This window comes from Macaca nemestrina, chromosome 17 (genome assembly GCF_043159975.1).
Source record: "Macaca nemestrina isolate mMacNem1 chromosome 17, mMacNem.hap1, whole genome shotgun sequence".
NCBI lineage: Eukaryota > Metazoa > Chordata > Mammalia > Primates > Cercopithecidae > Macaca > Macaca nemestrina.
The window spans coordinates 65,579,868-65,593,314 of NC_092141.1; the positions used below are offsets into that span (position 1 = coordinate 65,579,868).

The window sequence follows — 13,447 nt, forward strand, 5'->3', positions numbered from 1 at the left end:
GAATGTTAGTTATTGAGTGTATCAATGCACAAATGGAGAAAGCAGAGCAATCCCCACACTTTGGGGCATATGTACCCCAGAACATTCATCCCTTTGTTCACTTGTTCAACAAGTCATTACTGAGCATTTGCTATTTGCCAGGAAGAAGCCATGGTTCCTGTCTTGGAACAAATTCTCTCCTCCATCTTTTTTTTTTTGAGACGGAATCTCGCTTTGTCACCCAGGCTGGAGTGCTGTGGGAGCAATCTCAGCTCACTGCAACCTCTGCCTCCTGGGTTCAAGTGATTCTCCTGCCTCAGCTTCCCGAGTAGCTGGGATTACAGGCACCCACCACCACAACTGGCTGATTTTTTTTTTTTTCTTTATTTTAGTAGAGATGGGTTTCACCATGTTGGCCAGGCTGGTCTCTAACTGCTGACCTCAAGTGATCCACCCACCTCGGCCTCGAAAAGTGCTGTAAAGGCGTGACCCACCACGCCCAGCCTCTCCTCCATCTCTTGCAGGACTCATGGAACCAGAAGCCCTGAAGGGAATCCCCAAATCTGGTCTGTCAGTGTCCTCCCTCCAAGGGTCCTCACTTGCTGCTCCCTGGCCCACCTCCTCGAAACGTGGGAAAGACAGGCTCCCACAGCCCTTCCCTGGATGCGACACCACAGCAGTTCTGCTGACATCCAACTGAAACCCCAGATTGCCTGACAGGAGGTAGACCTTCCCTGCGAGGCCAGAATGAGGTTCCTCCTCTACCTAAGGGTAGGATGTAGTAGAAAGGGGTAGGCTGTAGTAGAGTCATAGACCTTGGGGTCAGCCAGGCCTGGGTTCATATTCCAGCTTTGCTACTAACCAGCTGTGTGGTCTTAGGCAAGTCACTTAACCTCTCTAAGGCTCACTTTCCTCATCTGAAAATCGGGGATTATAATAGCGTCTCTAGGCCAGGAGCGGTGGCTCATACCTGTAATCCCAGCATTTTGGGAGGTCGAAGTGGGTGGATCACTTGAGCCCAGGAGTTCGAGACCAGCCTGGGCAACATGGTGAAACCCTGTCTCTGCCAAAAATACAAAAAAATTAGCCAGGTGTGGTAGCACATCCCTGTAATCCCAGCTACTAAGCCGAGGCACAAGAATCACTTGAACCCTGGAGGTGGAGGTTACACTGAGTCAAGATTACGCCACTGCATTCCTGCCTGGGTGACAGAGTGAGACTTTGTCTTCAAAAAAAAAAAAAACAAAACACACAAACACACAAAAATCCTGCCTCCACCCCTCTCACAGACGTATCATGAGAACTATTATTTAAGGTGATGGGCATGATCACATTCTGTAAACTCAGATCAGGAGCTGATGAGATGGTCCCCTGGGACCCGGAGTGGAGGAAGGGCAGTCTGCTCTCTTGCAGAAGGATCCAGAACACAGGAGGGAGGCCTGGGGGGAAGGAAATGGAATCCCACTGGGCTATAGGTGGGCAGAAGGGGAAGGGGCAGAAGAATCTAGAGAGAGGAGAGGGTGCGATGGTTAAAGGACCAAGAGTGCCTCTTCTGCAGCCAGGGATTGAAAATACAGACCACAGCCCCTTTGCCACTGGTATTCCTCCCAGAAGGACCCTGAAAGCCCAGCCTCCAGCCCTCTCCCTGCCCAGCCCCCTCCCCAGACCTGCTTTCACTACTTTGTCTCACCGCTGAGTTGAACCTTAGGTGACAGATGTTACAGGAAATGAAGAGTTTCTTCTTCAGAGGGGAGGGGACCCCAAACGTGTGGCTGATGACAGCTTTCTGGACCGGGTCCATCTGTGAAGGGAGTGGGAGGGCATAATAACTCTGGGGTTGGCTTGGGAAGCAGGGATTGGGGGCAGCACAAAACTAAAGATGACTGAAGTGGGCCGTCGTCAGCTTCTAGGAAGAGCTTTTCCATCCTGTGGATGTTGGAAAAAGAAACACCTGGGCCAGCTGCGGTGGCTCACGCCTGTAATCCCAGCACTTTGAGAGCCCGAGGCAGGCAGATCACCTCGGGTTGGGAGTTCAAGACCAGCCTGACCAACATGGAGAAACCCAGTCTCCACTAAAAAAAAATACAAAATTAGCCAGGTGTGATGGCGTGTGCCTGTAATCCCAGCTACTTGGGAGGCTGAGGCAGGAGAATTGCTTGAACCGGGGAGATGGAGGTTGCGGTGAGCCGAGAGCACCTCCAGCCTGGGCAACAAGAGCAAAACTTTGTCTCAAAAAAAAAAAAAAAAAAAAGAAAGAAAGAAGAAAAAGAAACAGCTGGCTGGGTGTGGTGGCTCACGCTTGTAATCCCAGCACTTTGGGAGGCCAAGATGGGTGAATAACCTGAGGTCAGGAGTTCGAGACCAGCCTGGCCAAGTGAAACCCCTTCTCTACTAAAAATACAAAAATTAGCCGGGCGTGGTGGCGCGTGGCTGTAGTCTCAGCTACTCAGGAGGCTGAGGCAGGAGGCTTGAACCAGAGAGGCAGAGGTTGCAGTGAGCTGAGACTGTGCCATTGCACTCTAGCCTGGGTAACAGAGTGAGACTCTGCCTCAAAAAAAAAAAAAAAAAAAAAAAAAAAAAGGCCGGGCGCAGTGGCTAAAGCCTGTAATCCCAGCACTTTGGGAGGCCGAGACAGGCGGATCACGAGGTCAGGAGATCGAGACCATCCTGGCTAACACGGTGAAACCCTGTCTCTACTAAAAAATATAAAAAACTAGCTGGGTGAGGTGGCGGGCGCCTGTAGTCCCAGCTACTCGGAAGGCTGAGGCGGGAGAATGGCGTGAACCAGGGAGGCGGAGCTTGCAGTGAGCTGAGATCCGGCCACTGCACTCCAGCCTGGGTGACAGAGTGAGACTCTGTCTCAAAAAAAAAAAAAAAAAAAAAAAGAGAAGGGAAGGGAAGGGGGGGAGGGGAGGGAAAAGAAAACAGGAAAGAAAAAAAAGAAAAGAAAAAGAAACAGCCTCTTCCCTGGCTGTCTTTATCTGTCAGCCTGGGCTTCTGCTTGGAAGCAGGGGAATGGTCAGAGTGCCCTGCATGATACTGGGACATAGAACCACGTTCTGGTGATCGCCTTGGCATCTCTTGGTGCCCCTTAGGTCATTTTTTTTTTTTTTTCTCCTTTGCAATAATCACAACTATTGGGACAGAGAGTTGTAAACAAGGAGAGGCAGGGAAAAGACAAAGAACCCTTCTGCTGGAATTTCCTCTCCCATCACCCAGGCTTCATGCCTGGACGTGTGGGCTGGGGGAAGATAAGTCCTATCTCATCAGCTCTGCCACTGTCACAGAGCCTGAGGCTGCTGATGACCTCTTTTTTTTTTTTTTTCCCTAAGATGGAGTACTGCTCTGTCAACCAGGCTGGAGTGCAGTGGCATGATCTCAGCTCACTGCAACTTCCACCTCTCCGGTTCAAGTGATTCTCCTGCCTCAGCCTCCTGAGTAGCTGGGATTACAGGCACCCACCACGACGTCTGGCTAATTTTTGTATTTTTAGTAGAGACGGGGTTCCACCATGTTGGCCAGGCTGGTCTCAAACTCCTACCCTCAAAGTGATCTGCCTGCCTTGGCCTCCCAACGTGCTGGAATTACAGATGTGAGCCACCGTGCCCAGCCATGACGACCTCTCTTGAGAGAGTGAGAGCCACAGCCAGGGGAGGTGGGGGGCCAGTAGGAGGCAGGGAGCAGCAAGTGGAGGCCTAAGGTTCCCTAAGGAGGAGGATTGTTTCTTTGGAATATTAATTTGGATTTTTTTTCTTTTCCTTACTACTTTTTTATTTATTTATTTATTTTGAGATGGAGTCTCCTTCTTGTCACCCAGGCTGGAGTGCAATGGCAGAGCCAAGATCTTGCAACCTCCGCCTCCTGAGTTCAAGCGATTCTCCTGCCTCAGCCTCCCGAGTAGCTGAGATTACAGGTGCCTGCCACCATGCTCAGCTAATTTTTGTATTTTTAGTACAGATGGGGTTTCACTATCTCTTTTTTTTTTTTTTCCTGAGATGGAGACACTCTTGTCACCCCAGCTGGAGTACAATGGCACAATCTTGGCTCACTGCAACCTCCACTCCCGGGTTCAGGCGATTTTCCTGCCTCAGCCTCCCGAGTAGCTGGGATTACTGGCACCTGCCACCATGCTTGGCTAATTTTTGTATTTTTAGTAGAGATGGGGTTTTGCCATCTCTGTTGGCCAGGCTAGTCTCAAACTCCTGACCTCAGGTGATCAGCCCACCTCAGTCTCCCTAAGTGCTGGGATTACAGGTGTGAGCCACCACACCTGGCTTCTTTTCCTTATTTTAAATCATTATTTTCTTCTATAGAATTAAGGCTTGATGTTCCCTTTTCTCAGGAGGTTGGGCCAAATGCAATTGTCTGAACTTGTCAAGAACCTTCCAGGCTGGGCACGGTGGCTCACACCTGTAATCTCAACACTTTGGGAGGCTGAGGTGGGAGGATCCCTTGAGTTCAGGAGTTTGAGACCAGCCTGGGTAATATAGTGAGACCTCATCTCTGCTTATATAAAAATAAAATAAAATAAAAAAGGAACTTTCCAAACCTTCCCAAGAAAAGAAAACAGAGCTTAGAGAGAAGCACATGGGTGCAGAAACTTCCCTGAGAACAGAAAGAGGTTCAAATTCTCACAGCACCCAGTGCCAGCAAGGGGCTCAGGGGACAGGACCTCAGAGGAGAATGGCCTGCAGGGGCCCCCTGCAATTGGAACCATGCCTTTCAACAGTGAGCCTGTCAGCAAGCGACAGCAGGGACTTGAGACCAGAGGACCACCTCCCAAATGCCTCAGACTCCTTAGGACCTCTGTCTAACCCTGGAGGGTGGGAGGAAGGGATTCCTAAGTGTGACTAAGGTGGAGTTTGCCACCATATGCTCAGGATGGGGCATGCCACGCCCATGATTTCATTTGATTTTTCCAAATTTAAAAAAACGGAGATGGTTGCTGATCCCTTATATAGTGAATTAAAATTCATACTACACTTGTTTTTTTTTTTTTTTTTCTGAGACGGAGTCTCGCTCTGTCGCCCAGACTGGAGTGCAGTGGCCGGATCTCGGCTCACTGCAAGCTCCGCCTCCCGGGTTTACGCCATTCTCCTGCCCCAGCCTCCCGAGTAGCTGGGACTACAGGCGCCCGCCACCTCACCCGGCTAGTTTTTTTGTATTTTTTAGTAGAGACGGGGTTTCACCGTGTTAGCCAGGATGGTCTCGATCTCCTGACCTCGTGATCTGCCCGTCTCGGCCTCCCAAAGTGCTGGGATTACAGGCTTGAGCCGCTGCACCTGGCCCATACTACACTTGTTATGCACACACACGTACAAGGAAATGTACAGACCAGGACACATACACAGCACAAAAGCTTCAGGCAGTTACAAATGCTCAGACAAGCAGAACAATTCACACTCATGCACACAAAAGGCACATGACCACAGGTAAACTCACAATCACCCAAACCACACAAAAACATATGCTTAGAGGGCAGATACACGCCAAACACACACTTAAAAGACACAAGGACACAACAAACCCTCAGATTACACAGGCAAATACCTTAATTACATAAAATTACCCACACACAAAGAGTTGTTTACAAACACACGCTGAACACCAACACACAAACTCACATCCACATATAACATACAAGACCTACAGAAACTACAACACAAAGGCACAGGTCAGTTACACACACACACACACACGTCATCCACAGGAGCGCCTACACAGAAGCTCAAGTGGAATGCACAGGCTACAGGCTCTTGCAGGCCCAGCAGCTATGATGGTGGGGGTGGGGAGAGGGCTGACACCGTCTTGTTCCCCAGCCTAGGAGAGAGCGGGGCCCTCTCCTAGGGTCCCAAATGGGGGTTTCTATTTGGGGAGCACCTATCCCCTCTGAGGGCGGTTGGAGAACAAGCTCCTGGTTAGACCCAGCTGCTGAGAGCTGGCCCCTGAACCCAACTTCCATGCCCACCCACAAGCTTGGGTGCATGCCCCCACCCGCCAGCCCAGCCCATACCGTGCTGAAGTTGGGGAAGAGACTGAGCGGGGCAGCGCCATTGAAGTGGAAGGCGAGCAAGTGCTTGAAGTCCAGCGGGGGCTGCAGAGGCCGGGTGGGCAGGGGCAGGGAGGCCAGCAGGGGGCTGGGGGCGCTGGAGGCCGGGCCTGCTGCAGGAGGAAGAAGGGCACGGTCTGAAATGGGCTCTCTCCTACCTCTGTAGCCAGAACAAGAGGCGGATGGGCTCCCTGGGTGTGGAGCTGGGTAGAAACCTGTATCTCTCTTCACAGAGTGGCACCAGCCAGACCCAGGGTGATTACAGCCCCCTTCCCTGTGCCCTTCCTTCCCACAGCTGGGGAAGCAGAGGCAGGGACTCTACAGTTGGAGGCTCCCAGCCCAGAGGGATGACCCTCCCGCCCCTACTGAGGCAGCACACTGAACCCCAGGGCAGCCCAGCCAAGAGAGGGACAGAGGGGTCTGGGCAGGCCCCTGTCACACACCACCATGGAGACTGCATGATGTGCTGGGATTCCATTTTATTGCAAATTAAACTCAAACCCAGGGGTATTAGGAACAGGCTAGCTCTCGCCCCTGTCACTCTCTAACTATCCTCCCTCCGTCCAGATCCCCAGGCTTTCACAGCCAGGGCTGACAGGAGGGAATGGGAAACCCATGGGCTCTGAAGGGATGCGTTCCCCAGCTCTGGTGAGGTCTAAACTGCTTCCCCCAGGAGGCAAATAAGCCAGCGTCCCTGGGTTGGGCCTTGAGGCCAGTCCTCGGAGGCGGCAGGTACAGCACTGTGGATTTGCAGTCTTTGGTCTTAAAGGTCTGAGGCAAGGGCAGGGGAAGGGTAGGAACTTGGAGAGCAACTGGACTTTGAGGAATAAAAAATTAGAAAAAATAAATAAATCCAGCCCATCTGGGGCATTTTTGGACCCTGTCATTGCAAAACCAAAAGTAGTCCTTTTAGATGTTTGTGTGGTAACACTATGAAAGATAGCATAGGTTTATTTCACATTTGTAGGTTTTATGTCTATATACACAGTTATACACAGAAAAGGCCTGAGGCAGCCCACTGGTGAGGAGGGGAGGAAGGGAAACACTGTCTCCCCGGAACCACTGGCCCTTGAACCACCAGCTTGGGTACAGAGAGGACACTGTGCTGTGTGTCAGAAACAAGCACGGTCATCTACTCCCCAGTCACAGCTGAAGAGAAGAGACACTGCCAGGAGTGGGACTAAGAAACAGCCAAGGGCAGGGCGCGGTGGCTCACGCCTGTAATCCCAGCATTTTGGGAGGCCGAGGCAGGTGGATCGCTTGAGGTGAGGAGTTCGAGACCAGCCTGGCCAACATGGTGGAACCCTGTCTCTACTAAAAATATAAAAATTAGCCCGGTGTGGTGGCGGGCGCCTGTAATCCCAGCTACTCGGGAGGCTGAGGCAGGAGAATTGCTTGAACCCAGGAGGCAGAGGTTGCAGTGAGCCTAGATTGTGCCAGTGCACTCCAACCTGGATGACAGAGCAAGACTCCATCTCAAAAAAAAAAAAAAAAAGAAAGAAAGAAAAAGAAAGAAACAGCCAAGGACCAGTGTCCGTTCCCTCAGCCACTCAATTCCCAAGACCTAGTCTTCCTCCCCCAAGCCAAGAACTCCCATATTTCTGGGGGGAGCCCAAACTTGGGCTGAATCCAGAAGGAAAAAGGGTGAGCTACTCCTCATCTAACTGTGTAAAGGCCAGGAATGATTTAGGGTGCCCCAGATCCTAGCATCTCTGCCCACCCACTCAGGCCCCTCTTGAACCAGTCCCTTCCTCCACAGCCTACAGGGTGGGGTTGGTGGGAAGCTCCAGAAGGGTGGGTGGGTGGCCTCAGGCCCCTGGGAGGCCACAGTCAGCAGATCATCTTGGGTGCAGCATGGTCAAGTCTAGGTTGGCCCTAAGGGCCCCAGGCTGGCTGGGCCGAGAGAAGGAGGCCACCCTCAGGTGAGCTGCGACCCCAGGAAGCCCTCTCCCCACCCACTCTCTAAGAACTCCACAGCCAACCCAAAGTCGAACTCGTGCAGCGGGGGCCCATCCACTGCGATCTTCACCACGTGGCCCCCCCGGCCTTCCCCGACCCCGCTCTGCCCCCACCACCGCAGCTCCCGGCTGCGGCCGACCTTGTCCAGCAGGCCAGCGCCAACGGGCAGCGCCAAAGCCAAGGCGGCTAGGGCAGCGAAGTCGGGGAAGAGGTCGTGCAGCTCCGAGTGCGCGCACGCCAGCTGAGTGCACAGGGCCCGCGGGCCGAGCCGCCCAAGGCTGAACACCACGCGCTTAAACAGCGCGAAGTCCCCTAGTGCCCGCTGGCGCACCACGGCAGGCGCAAAGCCGCGCAGCAGCACCCGCAGCGCCCCCTCGCCATGCGCGCCCAGCTCCTCTGGCGCCTGAGGGTAGCGGCGGGGGTCGAAGATCGCCGCGAAGGCGGCCACGGCGTCCAGCGAAGGCCCGGGGTAGGAGTCCTGTAGGCCCTTCCGCATGGAGTCCAGAAAGGACCCCCGGAGCCACTCCAAGCCCCGGACCGCAGCCTCTGAGTAACCGAGCAGCTCCACGCCGCGGTAGGTGCAGCGCCCGCTGCTGGTTTCAGGGTCCGTGGATGCCAGTTCCTGCAGGAAGCCCTGGAGGCGGGCCCCACCTGAGCCGCGCTGAGCTTGGAGGGAGGCCGCAGCCGCCATCACCAGGGGCTGCAGCAAGGCCATGTCCGGCTCTTCTGCCTGCAGGACAAGGGAGAGCTTCTGCACAGAGGGCAGGGCATCCAGCAGCAGGTGGGTGAAGGCCACGAAGGTGAACTGGCGCAGGGCCAGGGCCAGTGACCCCGCCACAGGTGAGGCAAGGGCTGCAGCCTCCAGGGTGGGCACCAGGCCAGGCCAGGCCTCTGCCACTGCTTCCACGACAGGCAGCAGGGAGGCCCAGGGCACTGGCCGAGGCCCTGCCAAGTCAATAGCTGCAAGGTCCAGTGCTGCCCGGAGCTCAGGGACCAAGTGGGAACTAGGACCACCATGGAGGCGGAATAGGGCATCCAATATGCTCTCATATTGACCCAAGTAGGCGGGGGGCTCAGGATCTGTGCGGCCAGGGAGGCAGTGCAGCTCTGCCAGCAGTGGGCAAGTGGCCCGGAGCTGTGGGCCCACACTCCCCAGGCGCTCACTGGGGAGGCTTGAGCTGAGCCAGGCCAGCTTGGGTGCAGATACGCCGAAAGCCTGCAGGATGTCCAAGAGCTGGCCAGCAGTGGCCTCGCCCTCCTGTAGCTCCACACTGCCCAGGAAGGTGGTGGCAGGCTGGCCATCACAGGGGGACACCGAAGTGGCAAACAGGGCCAGGCTGTGTGACTCCGGCCAGTCTCTGGTCTCGTCCAACACCAGCCCCACATATGGGGATGCCTTCAGGCGCTGGCAGGCCTCTGTGTGCAAGACACTGGCAATGGCCACCTGGGACAGCCAGGAAGAGAAAGGGAGGGAGGACTGAGTTAGGCTTGTCCTGAGAGGCGGAGGCAGGCAGTGCGGGGTGGTGGAAAGAGCCCCGGCCTTGAGGTCACACAGACTTAGGGACTAATCCTGGCTTTGCCACTTACTGGCTGTGCTACCTTCGGCCAGTCACTTCACCTCTCTGAGCCTCAGTTTTCTCACCTCTACAGCTCCTGACGTCTCTAAGAACAGTCCTGCCACCCTGGCTTCCCACCACACCCGGTCTAGTTTTCTAAGCTCTTATACCTGCTGTCAGCTAATACCAGCCCCAAATCTTCTCAAAGCATTGTTGTAAATTATAAATGTCAACTTTTGTTGTGGTGAAAGCACTTTATGAACCATAAAGAGCTCTAGGAAAGCTAATTTTTTCACTGTGTTTTTCTATAGCATCATCGTAGTCTGCCCTATTCCTGGGGGTCTCCCTCCACTGTCCAGCTCAGTGATTAACTGATAGGCACACTCACTCCCAACTCCCAGTTACCCTGGGTCCCAGCTGTATGCTGTTTCTCTATTTGTCATCTCTGTAGGATGAGATCCAACTCCCCCACCTCCAACCCAGCCCACAGGACTCACACAGTTAGTACCTAGGACAGAGCTGCAATCTGCATGTCTCCAGGGACCATGTGAGTGATACTGAGCTTAGAGAAGGCCAGGGATAAGCCAGAGGGAATGCCCTGCTCTCCAACTCCAGCACATCCTGCTGTGAGAGCATGGGGACCTTGCTTTTCAATATAGTCACAAATATAGATTTTTATATTTATATCCTGAGTTTTTTTAAAGTTGAAACAAATTCGAGTTTTTCAAAAACACTATGAAAACTAATTAAACAGGCTCGGCACAGAAAACAGCCCCAAAAGAAAACTAAGTCAGAAGTCATTTCCATTTCCATTCCAGCACTTTGGGGGGCCAAGGCAGGAGGATTGCTTGAGGCCAGGAGTTCAAGACCAGCCTGGGCAACATAGTGTGACCCCATCTCTATGTTTAAAAAAAAAAAAAAACAGAGGCCAGGCACGGTTGCTCACACCTATAATACCATCACTTTGGGAGGCTGAGGTGGGCGGATCACCTGAGGTCAGGAGTTCAAAACTGGCCTGGCCAACATGGTGATACCCTGTCTCTACTAAAAATACAAAAATTAGCTGGGTGTGGTGGCACATGCCTGTAATCCTAGCTAATAGGGAGGCTGAGGCAGGAGAATCACTTGAGACAGGAAGGCAGAGGTTCAGTGAGCTGAGATCGCGCCACTGCTCTCCAGCCTGGGTGACAGAGTGAGACTCCTCAGAAAAAAAAAAAATTAAATACATCTGTGGGTCAATCAAGCCTCCAGACCACCAGTTTGCAACGTCTGATTTAGCTAGTGAGAAGAGTGCCCCTGTTCCCACTAAAGACAAGGCCTGGTCTGGCCTCTTCACTGTTGTATCCCTGCAGCTAGCCCAGCACCAGGCACACAGTAGGCCCTCAGGGAAGGTTCTGAAGGAAGAAGATATGAATGAAATGCCCTAGCTGCTCCCCAAGGGCCTGGCATGCTGGGGCTGTTCCCAGGTGGCTCAGTGTCCTCCCTTCCCAAGCCCTTCCCCCATACTTCTGGCTGTCACCCACCTGCATGTCCCTCACCCTCCTGGGACTGTAGTAATCGCCATGCTCTGTGCCCAGCAGTGCCTGGCACAGGTTGAACCTCTGCAGCTCGAGCAGGGCAGAGCAGCGGTCGTCGGGCACATCCTCCTTTGCCATGCAGTACACGGTAGTCAGCACAGCCACTTTGGCCGGGTCTACCTCCACCTTGACGCTCCTGGAGGCGGGGGTCGTAGTCAGGCCTGGGCAGGCCTCTCCGCCCTCAGCCTGGCCCTCAAAAGGGGGCTGGCCCTGGTTGACAGCCAGAGCCTGGCGGTGGGCTCCTGAGGTCACGTGGCGCAGCAGGGCGTGGCGCTGGAAGTTGTCAGTGCCCACAGTGAAGGCATTTTCGGCTTTGCCATGCTTGTTCCGTACCAGGGCCTGGCGGCACTCGAGGCAGAACATCAGCTTCCGCTCATAGTCAAAGTCCAGCCAGGTAAACTCCTCTTTCCAGTGCTCGTTGAAGTAACGCTTACACTTCTTGTTGGAGTTGGAGGCCTCTCCCGCTGGTTTCTTCCCTGGGGGCACCATTCTTGCTCTCTGAGCAAGGAACTCCCAACCCCCACCTGAATGCTCTTGCCCCCCTGCCTCCCCCCCACACAGAGGCACCTCCCTTGACAAGAGGAGTTGATGGGGAGGAGGGATGGGGGCAGCCCGCCAGGCTAACAGGGCCCATCCATCTCAGCCTGAAGAGTTTATTCCTGCTCCGTGGGTGGGAGACTGGAGATGAAACAGACAAGGGAGAGGTGTTAGGGGTCTGTCATGGTAGGGGCAGTTTAGGGTGGCGTGGTAGGCTCCATGCTGCCCACAGAGTCCTCCCAGCTGAGGGGTGGAGGGGCTCAATGGGGCAGGGGCTCTGGGCAGTGGATGGAGTCATGCAAAGGGCCCTAGAGTGTTATCCAAAGCGGGGAGGTGTGGGGACCCCAGCCCTCTCCCGGGGTCTCTTTCCACCCAGGACAAGGCACTGATTCGCTTTGACTGCTGAAGCATCTCAGAACTGGAAAGACTGGCATCACCTGGGCAACTGCATTTTATAAGGGGGAAACTCAGTCTGGAGACAGACAGTGGTTCTCAGGGCCCATGAGGAATTCATAGTGAAACAGGACTAAAACTCAGAACTCTCAACTCCTAGTCCAAAAGATGACTGTGCCCTTCAGCCCACAGTCATCTACTTCATCAGAAGGAAATCAAGCCAGGCATGGTGGCTCACTCCTGTAATCCCAGCACTTTGGGAGGTGGCTCACTTGAGCCCAGGAGTTCAAGACCAGCCTGGGCAACATGGCAAAACCCCATCTCTAAAAAAAAAAAAAAAAATTAGCCAGGCATGGTGGTGCATGCCTATAGTCCCAGCTATTGGGGAGGTTAAGGCGGGATTGCTTCAGCCTGGGAGGCAGAGGTTGCAGTGAGCCGTGATGGCGCCACTGCACTCCAGACTAGGTGACAGAGCTAGACCCTGTCTCAAAAAAAAAGAAAAAAAAAAAGGATGGCCAGGTGCAGTGGCTCATGCCTGTAATCCCAGCACTTTGGGAGGCCGAGGCAGGCGGGTCACCTGAGGTCAGGAGTTCGAGACCAGCCTGACCAACATGGAGAAACCCCATCTCTCCTAAAAATACAAAATTAGCTGGCATGGTGGCGTATGCCTGTAATCCCAGCTACTTGGGAGGCTAAGGCAGGAGAATCGCTTGAACCCGGAAGGCAGAGGTTGCAGTAAGCTGAGATCACGCCATTGCACTCCAGCTTGGACAACAAGAGCAAAACTCGATCTCAAAAAAAAAAAAAAGAGAAATCAGCGCAAAGCTGATTCTTGCCAAGCCACAGGAAGATGTGCTTTCTCTAAAGCTGCCTTCCTTACACACACAGGTGCACACAAACTCACACCCACACCCACTGGTACTGTGGTTCTGGGACAGGTAGCCCAGACCTGGGGCCCCAGACTGAAGGCAGGTAGCCGGCTGCCTCTACCTCCCTCACTCTGCCACCTCCCCAGACACAAGGCCAGGATGAGCAGTTCAGGATTGAAAAGCCATGTCCAGCCATTGGCCAAAACCTGCCAAGTCTACCTTTTTTTTTTTTTTTTGAGACAGAGTCTCGCTCTGTCACCCAGGCTGGAGTGCAGTGGCTGGCGTGATCTCGCTGGGATTACAGGCGTGAGCCACCACGCCCGGCCTTAACTCTACCTTTTAATTATTTATCCAACCTGTGTTCTCCTCTTCATGCTTAACTGTAACTACCATTTCTGGGATGTGAATTGAGGCCCTGTGCTAAGTGCTTTACAATGATCCAGGGCAGACCCAGACGATTCTCCGTGGCTGAGACATTATCCTTTTGGAGAGGAGAAAACTGAGGTCAATGACTTTAACTGGCTTGCT

The 13,447-nt window shown here is 53.7% G+C and overlaps 1 protein-coding gene across 9 annotated transcripts in view; it reads right to left on the reverse strand.

Moving 5' to 3' along the window:
* The window catches only part of LOC105472133 (zinc finger protein 385C), a 68,554-nt gene that overhangs the window by 8,398 nt on the left and 46,709 nt on the right, over positions 1-13,447 (reverse strand). For 6 of the 9 annotated variants that reach the window (XM_011725122.2, XM_071083136.1, XM_071083133.1 and 3 more), the window contains exons 3-4: positions 5,993-6,141; positions 1,670-1,780 (exon numbers count right to left, since the gene is read on the reverse strand). In XM_011725122.2, the coding sequence (XP_011723424.1) occupies positions 1,670-1,780; positions 5,993-6,141 (260 nt within the window). Of the gene's footprint in view, positions 1-1,669; positions 1,781-5,992; positions 6,142-8,126; positions 9,432-11,066; positions 11,799-13,447 lie in introns of all 9 variants that reach the window. The other 3 variants (XM_071083134.1, XM_071083132.1, XR_011615842.1) reach the window with 2 other exon arrangements.